Below are 26,447 nucleotides of genomic sequence, written 5' to 3' on the forward strand. Positions count from 1 at the left end.
GTTTGGATGGTATACATGGTCACTTTATTTATTAGCAAGTGCCCACCATATTTAAAAAAAAACTTTTTTGTATGTATATTAAAGAAGTTGTAAACATTTTCTGATTTCTTGTATGCTTACTATTTCTAAAATGTCTGGGACAGCAACAGGTATTTACTTCAGCAAATAATTAGCTTCTGATTCAAAGAGGGTCCCCATAGACATATTGAAGTTATAATGGCCATGAAATGCAAGATGTGGCATCTAGGTGACACCAGTCCAATCAGTGATAATTGGAAATTTATGATCCATTGTTTATATAGCTGGAAAAAAATGACTTGACATCATACTAACTACATTTTGAATTATTAATAGAGCTGTCTGTAGGGTTGAATTATTCAGGAAAAAATGAAGGAATTGTAATGGGTGACATTTACAGATAAAAGAATCATTTATGTAAGAATGATAAGAAAGTTTTGCAGTGAAAGGGGTCTTCCCTCTGCTGTTCATTACTTATTAATGTTTATTGTTATCTAATTATGTTCATTATCTATTTAAGTCATAGCTGTTACCTTATAGTATCAATAAACATCATAAGTTTTTCATAAAAATTATATTCTGGCCAGCATTTTCTGGTTTCAGGTAAATAAAATATTGAGCACCAACTTTATTCTTTTTTTAAAAAAAATATTTTATTGATTTTTTACAGAGAAGAAGGGAGAGGGATAGAGAGTTAGAAACATCGATGAGAGAGATCGATCAGCTGCCTCCTGCACGCCCCCCACTGGGGATGTGCCCGCAACCAGGGTACATGCCCTTGACCGGAATCAAACCCAGGACCCTTGAGTCCACAGGCCGATGCTCTATCCACCGAGCCAAACCGGTTCGGCCAACTTTATTCTTAGTGCTGTCAGAAGCCCTGGAGTATATAAAGAAATAATTTAAAGTCCAGTAAAGAAACACAAGACAATTATACAAATGCAAATTCACAATAATTGGATGTATGACTACGGTGCAGAGTGGATGACATAAAATTTTAAAGGCTTTAAGAGGTGGCAACTAGAATGTGCCCACTATCTGGGCCTTCAAAGGATGTACACTGTGCTCAGTGCTGATGTGCCAAATGTCAACCCTTTGGGAGCACTCATGCCAAGTGCCCAAACAAATTGCAGCCAAGTTGGCAGTGCCATTAAACAAATGGCACAATAAAAAGAACCTCCTTTTAATTTATGAGTCTGTAACTCAAATGCAGGGGTTGTTTCGCTCTGCATGGAATGAAGATGCTTTCTGGAAATTCTGGGCACAGGAACAGAGAGGGTAAAAGAGATTGAGGTCACTAATGCTCTGAGAACATTAGAAGAAATTGTGATTGATATGACTGACATTAAATAACATCATTTTGAAAAATCCAAATAGCTACCAATTTTATAATTGCCTTTCTGAAGGCTAAATATTTAATTAGAAAATGATTAAGTGCATTTGGGAATTTTTAAAGCCCCTTTTCCCATCAGGGAGATAGTAAAACATTGAGAAGCAAGGAACTATGGGAATCTTTGCCCTCCATGTGCCTGGCAGGATGAAAGTAGCTAAACTTGACCAGGCAGAGAACTTGGCATCATGAGAGTGGCAGCCTCTAGTTTTCTTACCCGCTCTTCCTAAAAGCAGTAATTTTCTTTTTCCATTTACCCAGGCCAGAGTAGTAAGTGCCACTTTTCATATGTGCAATTGTCGTAAAAAGCTACTAAAATAATGTTTTCTTGAAGATTTCAGGATATACTCACTGAGAAAGGGATTTATATTTATAGAATTTTAGGCAAGAAGGGGAAGTAGAAAATTTTCTCATTGAAGGAAGCAACTTACCTTGCTGTGAAATTCAACATAGGAAATTTTGAGGTTGTATTTAATGTGTTTAGAATAGCCATACAATAGTAGTCTCTTATGAAAGGCTTTAAAAAATTTTTTTGGTCTGAACTCTTAAGAAAAGGTGAGGATGTAACACTGAAAGAAATGGAGTGCCAGGAAAATTAGGCAGACTAAAGCTCACAGATGAGAGCAGGGTCAGGACTCAGACTGGGCCCTCAACTCAAGCTGGCATACTTTCCTCTACATAAGTACCTGCCATAGCTCAGTTATAGACCCATTTCCAGTAGAAATATTTGCATGGAAACTAGATAAAGCTGGTTTCCAACGGTCTGATATGCTAATGTTATCTTACATAACATTCAAATGAACATTTTGTGAATACACCTGAATTATTGGAGATGATTCTTCCCCATCTGTTAAAATCCTATCTATACTAATAAAAGCCTAGGTGGTCCTTGCGCCCTTGCATGATGCCCTCACGTCGTCACAAGATGGCCACCACAAGATGGCCACCACAAGATGGCTGCCACAAGATGGCCACCACAAAGATGGCCGGCAGGGGAGGACAGTTGGGGGCGATCAAGACAGCAGGGGAAGGCAGTTGGGGGAGATCAGGCTGGAAGGGGAGCAGTTAGGCATCAATCAGGCCAGCAGGGGAGCAGTTAGAGGCAATCAGGCAGGCAGGTGAGTGGTTAGGAGCCAGCAGTCCCCGATTGTGAGAGGGATGTCTGACTGCTGGTTTAAGCCCGAGGATCAGCCCTAAACCGGCAGTTGGACATCCTCTGAGAGGTCCCAGATTGGAGAGGGTGCAGGCCGGGCTGAAGAACATCCCGCGCCCCCCCCCCCCCCCCCCCGTGCACGAATTTTGTGCACCGGGCCTCTAGTCTACACTAATAAAAGAGAAACATGGTAATTAGCGTACGACCGCTACCCTTCCCATTGGCTAATCAGCATATCCTTATGCAAATTAACTGTCAGCCAAGATGGCGGCCGGCAGCCATGCACTGAAGCGAACAGGGAGGCTTGCTTGCTCCAGTGACTCTAACGTTCCCCGCCTTACTTGCCGGCCTCTTAGCTGCAACTCTAAGCAACTATGTACTATGTTGCAAATAAGAAGCTAAACAAAACCCCAGAAACTGGCTTTCAGTCAGCCAGGTTCAGCCAGCCGGACCACAACATTGTATCAAATACAGAAGGAAAAACAAAGGCCAGAAACCGGCTTTCAGCAGCCGAGGCCTCAGAGCTAAAGCTGGCCCAGAATAAAAAAAAAAAAAAGAAAAAAAGGAGCGGTTGGGAGCTTCAGTCAACCCGCCAGCCGGAAAACGGCCCTCAGCCCCTCAGCCAGACTGGCCAGGCACCCCAGAGGGGACCCCCACCCTGATCCAGGACACCCTTCAGGGCAAACCAGCCGGCCCCCACCCGTGCAACAGGCCTCTATTCTATATAGTAAAAGGGTAATATGCCTCCTGGCACCGGGATCAGCGGAGCCGCGAGGCCTCCCGGCACCGGGATCAGCGTTGAGAGGGGGCAGCGCCCAAACCCCCTGATCGCACTGCGGCTCTGTGAGTGACAGGAGGCGGGGCCACAACCTTCCTATCTGCCCTGCTCTGTTCGTGACAGGGAAAGGCGCCCCAACCCCCTGATCAGCCCTGCTCTGTGCCTGATAGGAGGGAGCTCCCCAAGCCCCTGATCGCCCTGAGGCTCTGTGTGTGACAGGGTGCGGCACCCCAACCGCCTCCCCCCACGGGCCCTGCTCTGTGTGTGACAGGGTAGAGCCATAACCTCCCCATCGGCCCTGCCCTGAGTGTGACAGTGGCGGCGCCCCAACCCCCTGATTGGCCCTGCTCTGTGGGTGATAGAGGGTGGCGCCTCAACCCCCCTCCACGGGCCTTGCTCTGTGTGTGACAGGGTAGAGCCATAACCTCCCCATTGGCCCTGCCCTGAGTGTGACAGGGTGCTGTGCCCCAACCCCCTGATCTGCCCTGCTCTGTGTGTGACAGGGGGCGGTGCCCCAACTCCCCTATCAGCCCTACTCTGTGAGTGACAGGGGGGAGCTCCTCAACCCCCTGATCGACCCTGCTCTGTGTGTGACAGGGTACGGAGCCCCAACCCCCTGATTGGCCCTGCTCTGTGAGTGACAGGGGGCAGCACCCCAACCCCCTGATCGACCCTGCTCTGTGCGTGACAGGGGGTGGCGCCGCAACCTCCCCATCGACCCTGCCTTGAGTGTGACAGGGGGTGGTGCCCCAACCCCCCAATCGGCCCTACCCTGAGCGTGACTGAGGGTGGCATCGCAACCTCCCGATCCGCCCTGCTCTGTGCATGATGGGGCGGCTCCCCAACTCCCCAATCGGCCCTGCTCTGAGCCCCACCAGGAGCTGCACCTAGGGATTGGGCCTGCCCTCTGCCACCTGGGAGCAGGCCTAAGCCAGCAGGTCGTTATCTCCCGAGGGGTCCCAGACTGTGAGAGGGCACAGGCCGGGCTGGGGGACCCCCCTCCCCTCCCGAGTGCACAAATTTTTGTGCACCGGGCCTCTAGTTAATCTATAAAGAACCAGTTCTGTATTCTCTGAAAACAGAATTCATCTACACTAAGATAAACAAACATGAACCTGGTACACAAAACCTGCCAAGACCAATTAAACCTATCTCTGGAAGATGAGGATAAGTTTGGTATAGGGCATGCATATTAGTTTTTTAGGGCTGGGGGCTTCAATAATATGTTTATTTTTGCACAGTTCTGGAGTCTAGAAGTCTGAGATCAAGGTGTTTTCAGACTTGATTTCTCCTGTGGTTTCTCTCCTTGGCTTGCAGATGGCAGCCTTCTTGTTGTATTCTCACATGGTTGCCCTTCTGTCTGTGTTGTCTGTCTTGTAATCCCCTCTTCTTATAAGGACACCAGTCATATTGGATTTGGGACCTCCCCTCCCACCCCCTCAACAGGCTCAGTTTACCTTAATTCCTCCTTTAAAGGTCTTACCTCCAAATAGAGTCACATTCTGAGGTATTGGGGTTAATATTTCAACATGTGAATTTTGGGGGAATACAATTTAGCTCCTAATAGCATGTATGGGTTAGAGGTCCTATTTCAGAGGATCTCTGGGCTGCTTAAAGGCGCTGCACACCTAGGAATGTTTGGAACAAACTTCATGTAGTTCATAATTGTGCTAATAACAGGCTGAGTCTTATTTTTATAGTGAGTGATTATTTTTTAATTTTGATTTTATTTTTTCCCAATTATAGTTGACATTCAATATTATATTAGCTTCAGGTGTGCAGCATAGTGATTAGACATTTCTATAATTTATGAAGTGATTCCCCCTAATAAGTCTAGTACTCACCTGACACCATGCATAGATATTACAATATTATTGACTGTGTTCCCTGTGCTGTACTTTACATCCCTGTGATGATTCTGTAACTGCCAATTTGTACTCCTCAAGCCCTTCATTTTTTCCACCCAGCAACCACCCTCTGATCTGGCAACTATCAGCCTGTTCTCTGTATCTATGAGTCTGTTTTGTGTGTGTGTTTATTTTTTTTGTTGTTGTTCATTTATTTTGTTCTTTAGATTTCACATATAAGTGAGGTCATATTGTATTTGTCTTTCTCTGTCTGACTTATTTCACTTAGCATATTACCCTCTAGGTCCATCCATGTTGTAACAGGCTGAGTCTTAAAGGCAGTCTCTATTAGAAGTCAAGAGTCCAGAGCCAGGAAGCAGTATGGGATGCTGGGAACATACAGAGTTTATCAATAGCAAAGGCAGCTCTTTTGACTGGTAGTTACATGAACTTAGGCAAATAATTTAACCATCTCAAATCTTAATTTTTTATCTGAAAATTAGGAATAATATCTACCTCATAGGTTATTTTTATAGACTAACTATAATAATATGTGAATCGACTAACATAGTGATAGACAGATTGCAAATATTAGTAAGAATATTAGTAACTATTAGTAAAAATAGGATTCTAGTCCTCCCTCTGCCACTCATTAACTGCATTCCTGTTTTCATTTTCTATGGCTGCTCAAATAAATTACCAGAAACGTAGTGATTTAAAGCAACACTAATTTTTTGGTTCTGGAGGTCAGAAGTCTGACATGGCTCTCATTTGGTTAAAATCGGGGTGTCAGTGGGTTGTGTTCCTTTCTGGAGGCTCTAAGGGAGAATATATGTCCTGTTCTTTCCAGCTGCTAGAGACTGTGTGCATTTCTTGGCTTATGGTTCCCTCCCTCCATCCTCAAAGCCAGCATCTCTCTACTCTGTTCTAGTTGTTGTCACATGTCTTTCTCTGACTCGCCAGGGAAGAGTCTCTGCTTTTAAGGACCCATGTGATTAGATTGGACCCACCTGGACAATCCAGGATAACTTCCCCACCTCAAGGTCCTCTCCTTAATTCTGTCTGCCCGGTTCCTTTTGCCAAGTAAGGGGATTTAAAAAGTATTATTATAAGTCATGTATTCACTTTAAAATGTTAAAAAATATAATTAAGACATGATTATTTTGAAATTAGGTTTTAGTTCTGAACCTATTCATTTGCTATACAGCAAATGGTAATAAGCCAGGGAGAGAGAGAGAGGAAAAGAAAGAGAGTGAACAAGACATTGAAAGAAAGAATAATTTGAATAGGGAAATGGAGATGTAAGACAAACTACTTATTTCAGATTTCTGACAGGTTGAACCCTACAATATGAGTTCATTGTATTCATCCTCAACTACTCAGAGTTAGAATTTAAGGTCATATTTCAGGCAAGACAAGACCACAGGTCAATTTGCTAACCTCAGATGTAAAAATTCTTAACAACTGGGTTATTTTGGGTCCCATGGAAAACAAATAACTGGCTTTACTAACTGGACATTTTGAAGCTGGTGGTTTTGGCTCCATAGTTACAACTAGAATCGAGGCTCAAAACCAAGCTTGATTGTAACCGAGTGGATGCAGATGTGTCAAATGAAAAATGACATTTTTATCTTGGACAAAGATCACAGATTATATGCTCCCAAATTTAAAATTTTGACTTTGTCGTTGGGCTATAATTCTAGTTCTGATAAATTCCACACCCCCCCGCCCCTTTTCTGGAAACAATGGCTATTTTCCTTCAGAGATTGAATTTGTCTAGGTAGCTGATGTCAGATTTCTCTTATTTATGGATTAGTTGCTGGTTTGATTTTTAAAAGTCCCTAGCTGCATCCTCAGAAACTCATTAGAAGGTAGAAGTTGTAGTAGCTAAAAATCAAGAGAACTGCAATTCTTATGCTTTCAATTTAATATAATTACTGCAAATGTTATCAAGGTTTTAGAAGGCCATGTCTTCTGGGCTATTGAAACCAAAACCAAAACAAGGCATGACACCAACAATCAAATGAATGATGATCTGGTTCATAAGACTGACAAAAACATAAATCACCACAATGCAAGTTAACAAGAGATCTGGGGAGATATTAAATGGGAATTTATATGCATACTAGGGGCCCAGTGCACAAATCCGTGCACCTTGAAAGGAACTGTGGGTCGCGAGGCTGTGGTAGGCAAAGGGGCGGGTCTCGGCCCATCCTTTGTACCCTCACCCAGCCCCTCCGACCATGGACTCCGGTTCCCTTTCTGCCAGCAGCCCCGCTCCCTCTGCTGCCGCTCCCACATGCTGATGGCACCAGCCCTGCTCACACTTGCTGAAGGCACGGAATGATTGGGGCCAGTGCCAGCAGCAGGTGCGAGCAGGGCTGGCACTATCAGCGGGTACGAGTGGCAGCTGCTGCCCCGATCACCCCTCAGGAGCAGGGGGAGGTGGAGAAGCCCTCAGGGGTGATCAGGGCTGGCAGCCGCCGCTAGCACCTACTGATGGTGCCAAGTGATTGGGACCAGTGCTGGGCACTGGCAGCAGGTGCAAGTGGCAGCTCCGGTGCTGGCTGCTGGTGTGAGCGGGGCCAGCACGGGCAGCAGGTGCAAGTGCTGGGCAGGACCATGGCACACAGGAGCAAAGAATTTTCAGTAACCACCAGAGGCTCGCCCCAGTGGCAGTGACTGGCACCCCACCTTGGTCTGGTGCCCTGGCCCACCTGCCCCACCATCCCACCATGGCTGACTCCCACCATGTTCTGCGCATGCCCCCTAGTGGTCAGCACACGTCATAGAGACCAGTTGTTTGGTTGTTCAGTTGTTCTGGTTGTTCTGCCATTCGGTCTATTTGCATATTAGCTTTTTATTATATAGGATATGCATAACCCATGGATAAAGACAATAGAGTGGTGAGTGGCAAAAGTCTGGGAGGGGTGGCTGAGAGTCAATGGGAAAAACAAATAGACAAAGAAAGGGGACATCTGTAATACTTTCAACAATAAAGATAAATTTTTAAAAAAAGATTTGAATAAAATAAAGTGATCATTATAAACTAAGTAATCTGTGAAAACAAAGAAGGAAAAAAAGAGGTCAGCAAAAATTTCATTGAAAAGGTGGTATTTAAGCTGAATCTTTAAGAGTAGGCAGTATTTATTTTTAATATTTGTTATAGTGTATTTTTCTTACCTTAAAAGTTATGCATGTGCAGGTTATTAGCCAGACCTAAACTAGTCCTCCATAATCCAGTAAAAGGCAACAATACTAGCATTTTGTCTTTTTTTCTTTTTATGCACAGTCCTTATATATTTTATATATCTCATGGTTGAGATTTATTTCTATAACTTATATTCCATTTATAATTTTTTAAAAGGTCATATGCTCTTTCCCCTTTTCAAAAATTTGTCAATAATATTGCAATGTGTTTGCCTATCCTGTAATTTTAAACAAATCCCTTATAATTGGATATGTAAGTGGCTTCCTTTTTTCATTTTTTATTTGTTTGCTTTTTATTTTTGTGTTGAGACTTACTAGTAACAGTACAATTAATATCTTTAATATTTCCTTTGTTTCTTTTTTTAAAAATTTTCTTAAAGTAGTTTTGTAGAAATGGACCTTTAAGTGTAAACACTTGAAGGTGTAAGGGGCACATAGAGAAATAGTGTTCTAAGCACAGGTAGCAATAGTCACAGGCAGGCTGGTTCCCCAGTTGTAAAAATAACTGTGGAAAATAAGCATCTAGAAAGAGAACTATGGATGTAGGGGTGATTTTCCACATAGATCCTATGTAATATCGACTTTAATTCCCTGGACCCATCCATGCCTGAAGCCCTGATCCCCGACCTTTCCACTCATGCTTAAGCCAGATTGCATAGTTTCTGTTAGCTATGCATGAAGATAGTATCCTGACTAGCACAGGTCATGTAGTTCTTATGTGATACAGGAAGGAATGAGTTTGTTAAAGAAGAGGCAATATTTATGTGTAAGACTCTATATAGTGAAGGGAGAAAGTAAAATGCACCCTACTCCCTCTTGAGCCAGAGTTCCTGAGAATTCCCAGGATGGAAGAACTTGCTCTGGACAAGTTCAGGGATCTTGAGTAACAAAAACAAGGCTAGATGGTCAACTAACTGATGAGTATTTATTAAGTTCACAAACATCAAGCAAATTAAACATTGAGTAAACAAAATGTTATTGATTTTTAAGGTAAGCTTTAGAGAGTGTGATGAAGGAGCCCAAAAGAAGTGGGAGCAGCAGGAGGACCTGCAGGATTTTAAAGAGAACAGGGAGGAAGCCAGACTCCAAGGCAACAGTGTGAAGAGCAGTCATTGTGAGAGAAAAGACGGCGTGGATGACAATTTTCTGGAGGGTGAAGAGGAAAATGGGCTGACCTTAAATGAGAAGAATTTCTTCCCAGAGTACAATTGTAACTGGTGGGAGTAAAAGTCCTTTGAGGAGGCTGTGAATTGGAGATATGAGAAGAGAAACCTGGTTTTCAGACTGGATCTAAAAAGTCGGTATGACCGGCTGGCTGAGCTGGATCAGCTCCTCCAGTTCAGGAAAAAGTCAGCCAAGTTTCCGACATCTATGACTCTGAGGAGCCATGCCATGCAGGAGAAAGGGAAAAGAACATGGCTGGCCAGAGAGTTCTGACAGAGGAAGAAGGAAAGGATCTTGAAAGCTTGGCTGCGATGAATTTGGAACCACAGAGAACCACTGAGGAGCTAGGTGGTAACTGAAGGGGCTGATAGTGGTTGGAGCGAAGGGCACTGTTAAAAAGCAGCCCTCACACCACATCACCGAGAGACACCGTTTATTTACCCAAAGGCAGAAAGAAAAACAAATTTACTGTTCATTGAATGTGTGACACAAGTGGGAATGTCTTATTTTTGGAAGAATGAAAATAAGAGTAACATGATTTGTGGCATATTCTTTCCAGAAAAATGGACATCATGCTTGTGACAATGATTGTGCTACTACCATCCTCAAAAAAAGGTGTTTGTCTCAGTTTAAAATAATAAAAGTTTCACCTGAGGGGAAAAAATAAAGTAAGCTTTAGCATAGCAAATATATTTTAATCAATTTATATATACTATTCTTTTCTTGCTGGAAATATTTAGGCTTATCTCTCCTCTACACTTCCAATAAAGTGGTTGTAAATTTGTTTTGCTTTATTGCATACTGAGGAGCATTAAGTCTAAGCCTCCTTCCAAATGATCAACACTTTCTAGATTTTAGGATTTTGAGCCATTGATGCCTACCTAGATCCATGATTCCTTCAATGAAGTAGAATAATCAGATGCTTGAGATGGAAAAAACTTCAGATAATTTCCCCACCACTTTCCCAGCACTTGGGTTAAACAATTTTCTCTCATTCCCTTGAGAACTTTAGGCTATAGCCCAAATCACCAATTTCCACACCTCCGCACAAACTTTTTTTTTCCTCTCCACAGCACAAATTATCCTGGGTCTTACATCACTGAAGAGGTTTAGCAGTTTATCCACAGGCTATTTGGGATGCTGCCTTAGGCATCAGACATTAACATATCTAACTCCTTTCCCCATGTCTTAGATGCATTTCTGCTCAAATTAAGCAAGGGTGGCCCATTAAAGGAGCCTGGTAAATTGATGCCAAGGCTTTTTCAAGACAGTGTCTTATCTATAATAATAAAAGCGTAATATGCTAATTAGACTGGATGTCCTTCCAGATGACCTTCCAGACAAAGCCGGGGCTGTGAGGGAAGCCCGGGTCCCAGGTGCCAGAGGGAAGCCGGTGCTGGCAGCCAGGGGAAGGAAGGCCTACTCTTGTACGAATTTCATGCATCGGGCCTCTAGTCTATATATAAAACAACAAGATGGTTAGAGAGACACTGGCATTCAGGTACACAATATTGGCCTGAGTTCTTTATACCATTTTAGTTAAACAAGTATTATTATAAAGTTGGAGGTGAAACACTTCATTAGAAATCCAGTTTCTTCCCTTCTCCAGAAGCTATACGAATGAGCCAGTCAAAGTTCTTATTAAACTCTTAGAACATCAGAGAACCAAGGCTCCTGCACAGTAATGTGCAGATCTGGCAGATCCATGTGTACGGTAGCAGAAAACTAACAATTTAGAGATACTTCCCAGCCTACAAAAGATTCATAGATTATTCAGAAAATGTATACTTGAGATATTTGATAGAGTTTTCTTGTTCTGTCTTTTTGGCCCAAAAAAAGAGGTTGTAATGCTTTGATATATTCAATCATCACTTAGGGAGCTTGTTAAAATGCAGATTTCTGGGCTCTATTCCCATATATTCTGGTTTCATAAGTCTGGAGCAGGTCCAGGATTTAAATTTTAAGCTATATTTTGAGAAACATTTCCATAGGGAATAGAGTACTCAGCTGTGTCAGGATAGCCTGGGGATTCCTATAGTCCCCAAAGCTGTGGATTTGACCAAGATGTCCCAAGAGAAAGGGCTATTTATTATGGGTTCAGATTCCGCTCCCCCCCTTCATGATTTGCCCTTGACTCTTTAGAAAGGACATGATTTGCAATATGGAAGTAACATCTGGGGGTTGGCAGTCCAGAGTGTAGCTAGCTTAAGGCTCAGCAGAATTCAGGTACAGCAGTAGAGTTTATGGGCTGGTGCCCAGTATTTACAGTTGGTGAGAAGAGTTTCAATCTGCTTTAATTGCTCATGATGTTTTACGGTCATGATCAGATCATTTATCAGCATCCTACACTTGTCCAGTATAATTTCTGTTCCCTTCTCTGAGTGGTGACTTTAATGGATTTTTTCTAGTCAAGATGGTCGCTGGAGACAGGATGTTGACTCACTGTTAATTTCAAGTGGGAAGGCAACGGCAGCTGCATGTCTCTTGCTTGTTTGTTTCTGTCATTGTCCCTGAGAAGCTTGGATGGATAGTGCTTTGCCTGCTTTGTGCTCACCTATCTTTTGATTGTATTGTATTCCTTTACTCCAGGAAAAGCATTCATTTGGTGTTCTAGTTGACTTGTGCATACTATTTACTATTAACTAAGAATTAGAGTAATTTTTTTTTACAATAAGTCAGTATGGCTGTGAAATGTATCAATTTTCCATAGAAAAATAGCTTGGAAAAGGTTGTGTAGATAATTAAATCTGTTTGCCTATTTCTACCCTCCCCCCCGCCCCCGAAGGTCCAATAGAATATGTTGGTAAGAAACCTGGCAAAGTGAATTTTAAAATTCAAGTTGTAATTTATTTGGCTTAGGGACAAAAACTGAGCAGATAAATGGAAGCTGGGTGCCCCCTCTCCTGAGAGAATGGAGGAGGACTAGCACATCACTCAATTGGCTATGGTAGCTGAGTCTATTATATGTTTACACTGCTGATTTAAGCACTTCATACAGAGAAAACGTAGCAACAGACAAGTGTTGCTCTTTAGCTTGGCACTAAAAGTGGGCAGGTGGCATCACTTTATGCAGTAGGTGCAGTCTGGAAAATGTGTTTGCAAAATGAATTTTTATTTAAAAAAATAACACACTAAATTTTCTGGAGGTGAAATTAAAAAAAATTTTTTCAATTATAGTTTACTTTCAATATCATTTTGTTTTGGTTTCAGGTGTACAACTCAGTAGTTAGACAATCATATACTTTGCGTAGTGTTCCCCTCGATATTTCGGCACCATACATAATTATCACAATATGATTGACTATATTCCTTATGCTGTACTTTACATCCCATGGTTATTTTGTAACTACCAATTTGTACTTCTCAATCCCTTCACCTTTTTAACCCAGTTCTGCAACTTCTCTCCCCTCTGGCAACCACCAGTTCACTCTCTGTCTGTGAGTGAGTCTGTTTCAATTTTGTTTGTTCATTTATTTTGTTCCTTAGATCCCACATAAAAGTGAAATCATATGGTATTTGTCTTTCTCTGACTGACTTATTTCATTTAGCATAGTACCCTAGGTCTATCCATATTGCTGCAAATGGCAAGATTTTATTCTTTTTTTATGGCTAAGTAATATTCCATTGTATATATGTACCACAGCTTTTTTATTCACTTGTCTACTTATGGGAACTTGGGTTGCTTTCATATCTTGGCAATTGTAAATAATGCCGTAATGAACGTAGGGGTTTATATGTTCTTTCGAATTAGTGTTTTGGGTTTCTTAGGATAAATAGGAGGTAGACAAATTTTAACGGGAATTCTATAATGATTGTTTTTAAAGGTAAAGCTAGCAATTCTTTTTATAAATTCAATCCTAATGTTTTAATTTTAAAGCAGTGTAATATATCGGGGCCCAGGAAAATGTAACAGCCTGTGTTCCAATCCCATTGCTATTTCATTACTTTGCTACAAATTGAGAGGATTGTATTAGGTGATTTCTACAAGCACATTCACATCTAAAATTCAGGATTCCAATTTCAATGTTTTAGTGACTAGATTTGTTCAAAATAAGGAAGGATTTAGACTCAGATGTTAAAAGATTCTAAATCTGCCTTTTAATAGAGAAGTCACTAGTCGTACATGGCTATTGAGTTCTTAAAATATGTTTGATCTGAATTGAGATGCACTGTAAATTGAAAGTACACATTAAATTTCAAAGACTTAGCAAAAAAATGAAATATCTCATGAATTAATAATTTTTATATTGACTACATATTGCAATGATAATATCTTAGATATATTGGGCTAAATAAAACATATTAAACCTTTTTAATTTCAATAATTTAAATTTGGGCAACCTTTTTAATTTCAATAATTTAAATTTGGGCAATTAATAGTCTCAAATTTAAATAAATTTAAAATAGAACATTTTAAGTTCCACATATGGCTCACATGATGTTTTTATTGGGCAGCTCTACTTTAAAAAGATAGCATGTCCTACAAAGGAATCCTTCTGAAGAGGAGACCTCTCCATCACTGGTGTTATTCAAGGCAAGCCCTGATGATGTAGAAGAAATTCTTCAAAGATAAGATGAGCACATTATTTTCTAAAATATAGTTCACTGGAGACTGGTCTTGCAAGGTGCATCACAGGGCCCAGCGAGTGTTTAGGCAACACTGTGCTACCAGACCCTTCTTACTGATGCACAACCTTAACTGGCATAACGAAGCTCAAGGAAGTCAGTAATGAAACCTGCTTTTCTTGTATTAATCATCTGTTTCCCAAATTCATTTGAAACAGAATCCTTTTTATTTCTTAAGCTAGAGGCCAGATGCACGAAACTCCTGCAAGAGTAGACCTTCACAGCCCCGGCGGCTGCCTTGATCCCTGGCAACCACGGCAGCTGCCTTGATCCCATGGCTGCAGCCCCTGGCTTCGTCCAGAAGGATGCCTGGATGGCTGTTCAGTCGATTTGCATATTATACTTTTATTATTATAGATGGTAACTAGTAACACTCTATGGACTCAAAAAAGTTACTCTGGGAAATGCTGGAGGATTAGATAATCACCAGCTCCCCTTTGTCTGTTGTGTATTTATGGGAAGTTTGTAGGAACTCATTTCCTGTAAATTGTACTTGTGTTGATGCACGTTTCTTTTTGTAAAAAAATCCTTTCTCCAGTCTACATAAAATATTTTATTTCACTTTTTTAAAAAAATATATTTTATTGATTTTTTACAGAGAGGAAGGGAGAGAGATAGAGAGTTAGAAACATCGATCAGCCCAACCAAGGTACACGCCCTTGCCCGGAATCGAACCTGGGACCTTTCAGTCCGCAGGCCGACGCTATATCCACTAAGCCAAACCGGTTTCGGCTTTATTTCACTTTTTAAGCTACTTGAAATATTACCAGTTACACGTGTGTGTCAGCAATCATCCTCTTTTAAAAATTCCTAATTTTCCCCACCCCCAAAGAAGGTATAGAGTCAAGAGTTTAAGGAACCATGGGAGGGGGCACCAGCATGTGTGGAGAGATATAGAAGGAGAGGTGAGAGGATGCTGAAAATAAATTTTTTTAAATTTTATGTTTAATGTATTCCTCACAAAGAAAAGTGCTATGTTGTGGGTTACACAGATTTCTATAAATCTGCTGGAGAAATGAAATATGATTTATAACTTTGTTTTCCAGTGAAATTTCATTCAGCACTCCCAAAAGGCAATTTACAAGCAAACGTTAGGAACATAAATTACAGTTGGACACTACCAATATATAGATAGACTCAGAAGCTCAGGAAATAGAAGTAATCAATATCTTGTATTTGTTTCTATGTACTACCTTGCTTTTCGCAATAAGCCCTTTGCTTCCCCAAGGAGTGAGAAGATGAAGAGGATGACAAAGTAAAATTTTTTACGACAATGTTTATAGAATCTTATGAATCATAAAGGAACATCAAGAAGGCATCATCAACTACTTCCCTCAGTTACTGAACAGTGAGGTTTTTATTCTTAAAAATATTCTTTCATAGAACAAACCACATTTTCTTCTCTCATAAAACATGTAAGGAGTACATTGACACACACACACACACACACACACACACACACACACACACACTCAAAAAGCCCAAACACTTGTTCATAGTTCCTAAGGAAAAATAAGATAGTTTGGACACAAGGGAACAGAATGGCAATTTCACTTGCAATGGGTCTGCATTGACTGGAGGTACTGCAGCCAGGGAGCCTGAAATGGTTATAGGAGCATGGAGAATTTAAGTGGCACTATTATTTGAAAATAAAATATTATTTTATTAAAAATAGAAATGATGCAAATTAAAAACCTATTCAGAGATGTAGAACATTTGTTTTAAATAGATTTCAGGATGGCTTTCTTGGACTTGCCCTTCTTGCTGAATTCCCAAATGACAGATTTTTTTTTCTAATCAGCGTTTTTTGAGGTATAATAAACCAATTTTAACTTTACAAATGGATGAGTTTTAGAAAATGCATGTTGTCATATCACTACTATAACCATCATAATATAGGATATTTTCATTATCCTAGGAGGTTCCCTTGAGCCACTCCATGGTCTATTGTCATTTGTTATCCTCAGACTCTGGTGACCACTGATCTACTTTCACTATTGTTTTCTTTTTCTAGAATTTTGTGTGGATGGAAGATTATCATATACAGCATCTTGAGTCTGGCTTACTTTAATTAGCATAATGCTTTGAGAATCATCCAATAGTTTGCCTTTTTCTTGTTTAGTAGTATTTCATGGTGAAAATACACCATAATTTGTTTGTTTATTCACTTATTGATAGAGACTTGAGTTGTTGCCATTTTTTTTTACAATTATGAATAAAGCTACTATAAATGTTAGTAGACAGGTCTTTATGTGAACATAGATGTTCATTTATTTGTCTTGGGACATACTTAGGAACAGGATTGCTGAGTGTATGTTAAATATATGTTTAACTTTATAATTATCTCCCAGACTGTTTTACAAAATGACTGTACCATTTTGCATTCCCACTGGCAATGTAGAAATCCTCACTGACCCCTATTGTTAGTCTTTTTGAGTTTAAGCCATTATATTGGTTGTGTACTGGTAATACATTGCGGTTTTAACTTGCATTTCTCTAATATCTAATGAGCATCTTTTCATGTAATTATTTGCAAATTATGTATCATTTCTGGTGAATTATCTACTCAAAACTTTAACCCAATATTTAACTATATTATTTATCTTGTTGTTGAGTTCTACGAGTTTTTTATGCATTTTGTATATACATTCTTGGTGAGATATGTATTTTTCACATAGTTTTCCTCTAGTCTGGCTTGCTGTTGTGTTTTCTTGGTCTTCTAAAGTGACAAATTTTTAACTTTGCTTTTATTTGTGTGTGTTGTTTTCTAAGAGATCCTTGCCTAACTCAAGGTCACAAAGATTTTCTCCTGTTGTCTAGTTTGGAAGTTTTATAGTTTTGGCTCTCATGTGTAGGTTGATGATCCATTTAGAATTAATATTTGTATATGATGTAAATTAGGGGTTGATATTTATTTTGCAGATGGATATAAAGTTGTTCCAGCATTACTTGTTGAAAATAAATATTCTTTTCCCATTGAATTTTCCTGGTGCTTTTGTCGAAAATCAACCAAGCATATAAATGTGGTTCTGCCTCTGGTCTTTCTATTCTCTTTCAGGGATCTAAATGTCTACTCTTACACTAATAACATGCTATCTTTTTAGTGTCGCTTTATAATAAGCACTTAAAAGCAGGTAGTTTAATATAAAAATAGAGCCCTATATATGGGAATACAGAATTTGCTAAATGCAGCATTTCAAACCTATGGGGAAAAAGATTTATGCCATTTTCCCCCTCAGAATCTCCCAATAAGTTATTAGCTCAGGACAACTGAATTCATCTTGACCCTGATTAAATTTGACCTAGTGAACTAGCTACTTTTTTATTACAGTACTCTCAAGGTGGGGATAGGCTGTTTTAATAAGAAAGCTTAGTTGGTATTATACTTAGAATCCAAACTGTTGTTTTTATTTACAAACTTGTAAGTATTACACTTTACTGAAAAGGAAAATGCTGAATTGAGGTCTTGTTCCCTCAGTGCTGTGAGGCACAATATTTAGGAATAAAGCCTTTTGAATCTTAAAAGAAAAGGAAAGCAACTCCAAACAGCAAACATTGGTAGTGGTAATGTGGTGATAACAACCCATCATTATTATTCAAGAACACACAGGTTTCCATCATTAAAATACTATTTTAAAAACCACAACGGTTTATAACCTTCATTTGTGGAAAAGCCCGCGGCATGAGAGGAATAAGTAATTTATATTTGTGCAATCTCATGTTCTTGTGTAATTACCAGTTGGGACTTAAGCCAGCGGTTCTATGCTTTTTTAACAGGTCTGGATTTGTATGCATGTGTTGAGGGGAGTTGCTGCTGTTGGTGACTATAAATTTCACCTCCTTAGTGTTTGGTCTAAGATGGCACCGGTATACTTCATTATGTCTCCTTAGGAGTTTGCTCTTAATAGGAACTGGCTGAGCTTCATCCCCAGTAGAGGGAGGAGAGAATGAAATAGACTGTAATTCTAGAAGATGGCAACATTAAAAAAAGCAATTTCACTCTGCTTTCATTTTTCCTACCCTGTCTAAATGGATATTACTGAAAACTAATCACAGCTAAGTCAGCTACTAGGTCCATTAATATATAGTGATGTAAACTTGCAGTTTTATGAATCTTTGCCTTTTTTTTTTTTTACTTTCAAATCCCTTTTTTCTTTCTTTTAATTCCTTCTCTCTGTTATCCCTCCCCCTTTATCCTGAAATATGATATATGTAGCTCTTTCAACTGCTTCCAATTACACTTACCATCACCTTTCCTATCTCCATATTTTAGTTTCAAGTTATTCCTTTTGCCTAGAATATTTTCACCCCCACCCTGAATAACTTGTATATATTCTTCAAGTTTCAGCTCAGACACAATCAAATGAACTAACTTGTGTCAAGCTACATGTCCAACTTATATATCAATATTTGTTTCATGAATGAAAGCATAACTGAAGCAAGTCTTTATCAATTTTTCTTCTTTCCATGTCTTCATCTTTATAGCTCAAGAACAAGAGTCATATATCAGTCTATTAATATTTTACAAATGTGAGCATGGGCTCCAGGGTCTGACTTTGCCTCTCTGGATTAAATCCTGCCTCTACCCTCTAAATATGCAAACGTGTGGTTCAATATCTTCTTCCTTGCAATTGTAATCATAGTACCATCTCTTGCATAAGATTATTGTGAGGATTTGATGAAATATGCACCTGAGCATTTAAAAAAATCATATCTATTATTGCGAACTGAAGCTTATTTTTTATATCACATTCACTGATTCATCAACTCTACGATTTGAATGTCCCCTCAAGTGTCTATTAAAATTTACAAACATTTCATGTTATCACAAGAAAGACTGTCCTAATGTGAGAGAATGTGAAAATTATGTTTTTTATTATATTCACACAAAATAGTTACACCAAGTTGTCCAAATGCATTTGGTGAATTGAAGCCTCCAATTCTTACACATTTTTATACATATATCTATGCATTTATAAATACACACATATGTAAAAGATACATATTTTCTTCTAAAATAAAGTGCCCAAGTCTTGATATATGGGGGCAAAATAAGGAAAAAAGAATCATAAGGTTCTATCAGTTATAGACTGTGCATGTTCACAATAAAAGAACCTGTTTTATACACATTTATTTGGGTATAGTGAACTTTAATCAGCCACTCTTTTCTGAATTCTCCTACATGAATTAATTTATCCAAAATACAGGGTGGGGCAAAAGTAAGTTTATAGTTGTGAGTACACAAAACACAGATTATTCTGGTATTATTATTTATTAATTATTTTCCTCATGAACAGCTGTAAACCTACTTTGTCCCAACCTGAATTAGAAGAAGTCATGTAACCAACGTAATGCATCAGAGGCCAATTTTTCTTACTGTGTCTGGCACAGAGCTTGGCTCCCCAACACAAGGGTATTTCAGCTTTATTCTTAATTTTTCTGCTTTTGGACTGTTGTCTTTCTGCTAAGGTGATAAGCAGAGAGAAAAATGAATCAGATATCTCTAATTCTAAACCCTCTGTTAGCATTCAATAAAGTTAGGGTTTGGTGAAAAGATTCCTAGTGTCTTTACTTCACCCCAGGCTTGGTGAGAAAGTGCGTAGCAGGATCTGAACAGAGGGGTCCTGCTGCCTCTGTTATAATGAACTCTTGTTTGAGTTACAGAAGAAGAATTAGGGTGCGATGATCAATAAATAGATCATTGAGAGAACCAATTGAAATGGAATTCTCTATTACACAATGGAAAACCTTGGGAGAACATGTTTGAATTTAAGAACAAAATAAAGGTTCAAGAAAAACAAGATAATATAACATAATTCAGAAAATCCTTGCTTCACATAGGAACCAAGACACCATTCCATGCTCCAATCTTTCAGCTACTCTTCCTGCGTTTTTACTGTATTTCCTATTGTCTTGAACTTCTAAGGTGATCATTTGTAGACTTTGATGAAAAAAGGAATTTAAAAATGCCTTTGAAAAGATTTCAGCCTACTGAAGCAAAGTGATGATGCCTAAAAATAGCTTAACATGAACCCAGCCATTTCAGAATCTCTGGTGATTACATGTCCAAATTGCAAGAAAGTGTACCTTATTCAAGCAGGGAAGGGAGTAATTGTCAGCACTGAAATTGCATAAAACACTCTATAACTTCTCAACATATAGGAGGCTGGGAACAAGGGGAAGCTCAGATAGTTCCCAGAGTTAGAGTGAGGGCTGGACTATTTTCTTTTATTTGGGGGGATAAAAAAGGGAAAAGGACAAGAAAGTGTTTCCAATGACCCGACCCACCTCCGCAGGGCCTTCGCGAGAACGGAGCTGCCTAGCTACTGATTTTGGTGAGCATCTTGTTAATGGCTTGCTTGACGTGTGTGGTGGAGCTGCGTCGCCTTGTCTTGCCCTGCACCATCCTCCGGCGACGCACTTCTCGACACAGCTCATAGAATATCTCCGTGATGTTCCCTTCTCCAGTGCAGGCAGAACACTCATAGAAAGCACATGCCAATTCCGTGGCCAGCTTCTCTCCTTCTTCAGTACTGACCTGCCTGGAGTGGTCCAAGTCAGCTTTGTTTCCAACCAAGATGAGAGTCACATTCTTGGGCTTCTTGATCTCATCCAGAATGTTCTTCAGGGGCAGCATTTCCTCAAAACTTCCTCGGTCAGTGATGTCATAGACCAGCACAAAGCCTTCCCCCCATCGCATGTGTCCTTCCCTTTGAATGGTGTCTTCCTGATGGCAAGAAAACACAGCAGTCAGGAGACCTGGAAGTAATCCCCGTGTAGAGATGCTGCTGATGTTAAGAGTGATCCCTTAATGACTATTCTTTCTAGTCAGTGTCATTAAAAGTTCTTGACAAGCTTACCCTCTCAAATTGGTTGAGAATAAAAGCATCCCTTACTCATAGCAAGGTATTTTAGGAAACTAGAACTTTTCTGTCTGCTTAGTCCTTAACTTTCTGCTTTTAACTTTTCTTGCTACATCATTAAATCTTTAATCACAAGAACTATAAAGAAAGTACCATCTTAGTTAAGCATACTGCCTCTGAGACTTCATCACAATTAAGGAATTAGCAAACAGGTAACAAAGTAGACCTTACCTCACCCCTTAGAGATCAGAATTAGAGGCACAGCTTAGTGACATAGTTTTGATTTTTTGTTGTTTATTTGTTTTATCTCTATATTCTTCAGATTACGGATAATTAGCCACCAAGGGCAGAAAAAATGAATAATCGTATAGAGAGTCAAACTCAGAGTCTGGGGCTTTTGGCTTTTTTTCTCTCCTATTTCAATTCTCCCAAAAATGATGTAGTACCAATAATGATAGAAACTCATTTGAAGTGATTTTCAAAGGGTGTTTGAAAATGAATGCTCTGAGAACTTCTGTAAAGAAAGATTCCTGTTTAACTTTATCAGAGCGTTTCAAAACACTTTTAAGCATGAAAATCTATTAATATCTTGCAATTTACCCCTCAAAATATGGGTGGGCAATGTGAATGTTATAGTATTTTCCAAACCCCTTGAATTACTGAGTAATTTACAAGATGCATACACAGGCTGTTGCAAATACATCGATAGATAAATACTTAGATAATTAAATTAAAATGTCTTTATGAATCACTGGTTAATTATAGGAAAGTATCTTTCAAAGGGTGTGATCACTCCTTCCTAGGAAGGCAGCATGTGTGATTTGAAAATGCATTGCCTTCATGGGCTCAGTGACTTCTGCAGGCATGTACTTCCCTGCTGCCTCTTTCTAGAATCAGTTCTGGGTAGAAGGTGAGAACATGTATAGGAAACAGATGATGATGAGAAATAAAAGTATATAGTTACTTGCAAGAACATTTCTTGGATCAAATACTTTAATGCCAGTCTTCTTGGGGTCATAGGTCACTGATAAGCACCATGAAATCCTTCAGCTTCCTAATTCTCATTCCTAGTGATCATTCCTATCTTTGGGAACTAAACCTATCTATGAACCCGTTGGTAATCTCAGAACTGACTGACCTCAGAGCAAATTTATATTAAATAAATTGTTATTGTTTAATGATATGGCTCATATTTTCAATAGGATGTGGTGAGGTCTAGAAAGAATATTAAAGGAGAGATTCCTAAGATAAAAGATTCTGAAAAAAGATTCTGAGGTCATATAAATTTAGAATATAATATATACTAAAGTTCTTAATGAGTTAATTTACACATAAGCATAATAAATGCTCTGAGAACTTCTGTAAAGAAAGATTCCTGTTTAACTTTATCAGAACATTTCAAAACACTTTTAAGCATGAAAATCTATTAATATCTTGCAATTCGCCCCTCAAAATATGGGTGGGCAATGTGAATGTTATGGTATTTTCCAAACCCCTTGAATTACTGAGTAATTTACATAAGGATGCATACAAAGGCTGTTGCAATACATTGATATAGAATTACTTAGATAATTAAATTAAAGTGTCTTTATGAATAACTGGTTAATTATAGGAAAGTATCTTTTGTTCATATTATGCACATCTCATTTGAACCAAAAAATATTTTAGCTGAACCGCTTATTCACCTGACCAGCAGTATCTAGTATCTCCATGGTGACAACTTCATCATCGATGGTTGCTTGGTGTCGGTAGGTTGATTCTGAGGGAATGAGCAAAAAAAAGAAGATAAAAAGGTAAATAAGATCATGGTTTGATTTGATCCTTAAAATTACAAATTTGTTGCAGGACTATGCCTGTTTTGTGGTATAAGGGAATGTGCACAGCAGGAAGGAAAGAATGACTGCAAGAATGTGCCATCTTCATATCCTTAGAGTTCCCGGAAGTAACAGGTAACAGACTTTCAGGATATGGCACATGAGAGTCTCTTCGCTTCTTGCTCATTTTAATCTCCTATGAGGCCAGCTTCCTGATGCTCTCTTCCTTCTTCAATGAGGCCTCCATATTCTAAAATGAGAAAATTATTCCTACAGAATGCATTCTACCTTGATACTAAAAAATCCAGTTTTTGGAAATCACTGTTTGTTACTGTTCCGGACAAGATGACATATAAGCAGGAGCTTCCAATTTCTTTCTAGACCTCAACCCTAGAAATGTAATAGGCATTAGAAGAAGGTGATGGTTATCCATGTAAAAATGATTATGTAAAACTATGAGAAACCCTTGTGGCAGTAGAAGGTGAATGGGCCCTGATGTTTGGGGAATTGGTGAGAAAAGTAGAGGAGGGCTAGGCAGTATGGAGGGGAGATGGAACAAAGCAGAGTTCTCTTGCTCTTGTTGCCTCTTCAGGGTAGAAAAACAATGGCAGCTCAGCACCGGGCAGGGGTGGGGAACATCCAGCCTGCGGGCTGTATAAGGCCCGACAAATCATTTGCTCTGGCCCTGCCAAGGCATTGGGGGTGAGTTAATTAAATGTTTGACCAAATATAGCAGGCTAATTTTTAAGTTGTATGGCCCACAAATGATGTTATAAATATCCAAATGGCCCTTGTCAGAAAAAGGTTCCCCACCCCTGATAGAATGGTCCCCAAGCTCTATTGGGGTGAGAAGTTAGCAGGTGTAAGAGTTTTTGTGGCTCTGAATGTGCCCCTTAGCACATGAAATGGAAACCAGAGGTTAAAATAAATACCAATTAGTGCTGCTCTATATGAAAATCCAAGGAGATATGAGAAAAGAAGTAAAAGAGAAAACAGTAGGAAAAAAACGTTAGATAAAGATAGCAAAAACCAAAGCATGGTGCTTGAAAACATTTTTTTAAAAAAAGAGGTAGGCAGAGAGGTAAAAATCTGGCAATGCTATCTAGTAAATTAAGAGAGAGGGTGCAATCATACAAAATTTAACACAAAAAGAGGAAATAGTTACATAGTTTGATGAAATAAAATAATATTAGGAACTGTATAACAACTGATTTCAAACCCTAATAAATTCTGGGAGAAGACAATGCATAGATTAGAACAATGAGAAATAGAATAGTTAACTAATTATAGCCAGTAACTACACTTAAATGCTAATTGTAGATTTCTCCTAATCATAAAAAACAATTGCATACAATTGGCTTTACAGGAGATTTCCATTAAACATTAAACACATTGTTCTAGAAAATATAAAAAGGTCAGCTATCCAATTCCTTTTATGGGGCATTATGTTGATTCTCATAAGAAGTATTACAAGAGAAATAAGAGAAAAAAGAAATTGTAGGCTCATAGATTAAAAAAACCCTAAATCAAATATTATTCAATTGGATCCAACAGTTGTAATAAGAAAAGTACGTCATGATCAGGTAGAGTTATTTCAGGACTGAAAAGACTGTTTAAAATCTATTGATGCAATTTAACACATTAAGGGACTAAAGGGGGAAAATCACATGATTACCTCTATAGGTAGATCTAGAGCAAGATAAAATCTACATAAATTTAAAATGTATGCATATACAAAAATACATTTTTTCAAAACTATATATATATATATATATATATATATTAGCTTGCACATACTGCTTACCATTTGAACAAGAATTGTTCTAAATGCTTTACTCATATTAACTCACTTAATTCTTGCAAGTATCTCATGAAGTATGTGTTAACACTAGCTCCATTTTACATGAGGAAACATTTAGGCACAGCAGCACTAAATAACTTGCTACAGGTCACACAGTGGCAAGAGGTAAGTGGATTGGAACCCAGGAAGACTGGCTTTGGAAATTTCAGCTTTTAACCACTATGCTAAGTTTCAACCATGTTGGATTATATACCTGTGGGAAAAAGGAGGGCAATGGTGTCAGAATAGGGGACGTGGGAAAAGTTAAATGAAATAAAGGCCTCATACCTATCTGACAGGGTACCAGGACCAGAACAGAATGACTCACTTAAGTATTAATTTAATTAGCTCAATTATTTGCATCTAACCTACTCAAATCACTAACCAATCAGCAAACCAAATAAACCTAGAAGTTTCTTTCCCATCAGGGTAGCCGGTAAGCCAGTGCTTTTAGTTTTTTCCCCTATTTACCTCATGTTCCTGACTTTCACTTCTTCATCTCATCAAATATTTTATAGTTCTTTTTTGGCCACGGTTTTACGTTACTTTGCGGTAAATCTACTCAAAATACAAACTACAAGAAGGAGACTTAACCCAGGAGCATAACTGCCACCAGCCCTGGACAATGATTACTGTCCTGGGTACGGCACATTGCTGATGTCTTTTCTGAGAATTAAAATTTAAAGATGAGATTATAATCAATATAGTTTAATAAATATTGTTCTCATTCTCCTAGAATATGCAATCCATAGGTGCTAAGTCCGATTCTCAATTCTAGGCCATTCCACCCCCTTACTCTTTTAAGTTAAATGGGAGATTATTGTTTTGCGTGATTTAATGCCCTAAAATACCATTTACAGCGACTCATCGCTAAGTGTCCTCTCATTCGTTTCCTTCTTCATCCCCAGAGTCCCGGCTTGGGGCGGAGAGGCCCCGAGAGCAGCGCGGGCGCTGGGGTCCAGCCCTGTGTCTCCTCCGAGGTTCTGGGTGACCTCGGTGCTGCCTCCCCTCTTTAAGGGGCTGGCATCCGCCCAGCCCGGGAGCCTGGAAAACGGAGTCTGGGCTCTCTTCCATCTCTTTGCACCAAAAGTCTGACAGACAGGGACATTTTTCTCTGCTGCTTCCATGATAAATAGGATATGAATTTCAACCACAGAAGACCGCAGTGGGGGAAATAGAACATAATGGAAACTGTATGAAGTTGCGTGATTCTTTGGCTGTTAGTGAACCGAAAAGAAAACGATGAAATGCAGGAAATGAGGGAATGTCTGCCACCGACGTAGCCATAGCCGCGGGTGGCAGCAGTCATTTCATCTAAGCCGAGTGCTGGTTTCATGCCATTTTGAGCATTTTTTCCGTTGAGTCTCTTCTCTCCTTCAGCACCCCTGACTACAAGTAAAACAATGGAAGTGCCGCCCAGAGAGGCAAAAGGCTGTACCATGTGCTAGTTTTTCTAAAGATAATTCTAAAAAAAAATGTATTAGGTACTTTTTGAAACTAATCTCTGCTATTTATTTTATTAAAACATTTTTATTGATTTTAGAGGGGAGAGTTAGAAACATCAATGAGAGAGAAACATTGATCAGCTGCCTCCTGCACGCCCCCTACTGGGAATTGAGCCCATAACCCCGGGCATGTGCCCTGACCAGGAATCCAACTGTGACCTCCTGGTGCATGGATCAACGCTCAGACACTGAGACACACCAGCTGGGCTCCACTATTCATTTTAGAATATTAAAGAAAA

At 39.4% G+C, this 26,447-nt stretch overlaps 1 protein-coding gene across 3 annotated transcripts in view; it reads right to left on the reverse strand.

Annotated features, from left to right (window-relative positions):
* Positions 1-19,044: 19,044 nt before the first annotated feature.
* RERG (RAS like estrogen regulated growth inhibitor) overlaps positions 19,045-26,447 on the reverse strand; it is a 101,139-nt gene continuing 93,736 nt past the window's right edge. For all 3 annotated transcript variants that reach the window (XM_023750076.1, XM_006084287.3, XM_006084288.3), the window contains 2 exons: positions 22,735-22,808; positions 19,045-20,913 (listed from right to left, as the gene is read on the reverse strand). In XM_023750076.1, the coding sequence (XP_023605844.1) occupies positions 20,506-20,913; positions 22,735-22,808 (482 nt within the window). In that variant the 3' untranslated portion in view covers positions 19,045-20,505. The remainder of the gene's footprint in view (positions 20,914-22,734; positions 22,809-26,447) is intronic.

This window comes from Myotis lucifugus, unplaced genomic scaffold (genome assembly GCF_000147115.1).
Source record: "Myotis lucifugus unplaced genomic scaffold, Myoluc2.0 scaffold_10, whole genome shotgun sequence".
NCBI lineage: Eukaryota > Metazoa > Chordata > Mammalia > Chiroptera > Vespertilionidae > Myotis > Myotis lucifugus.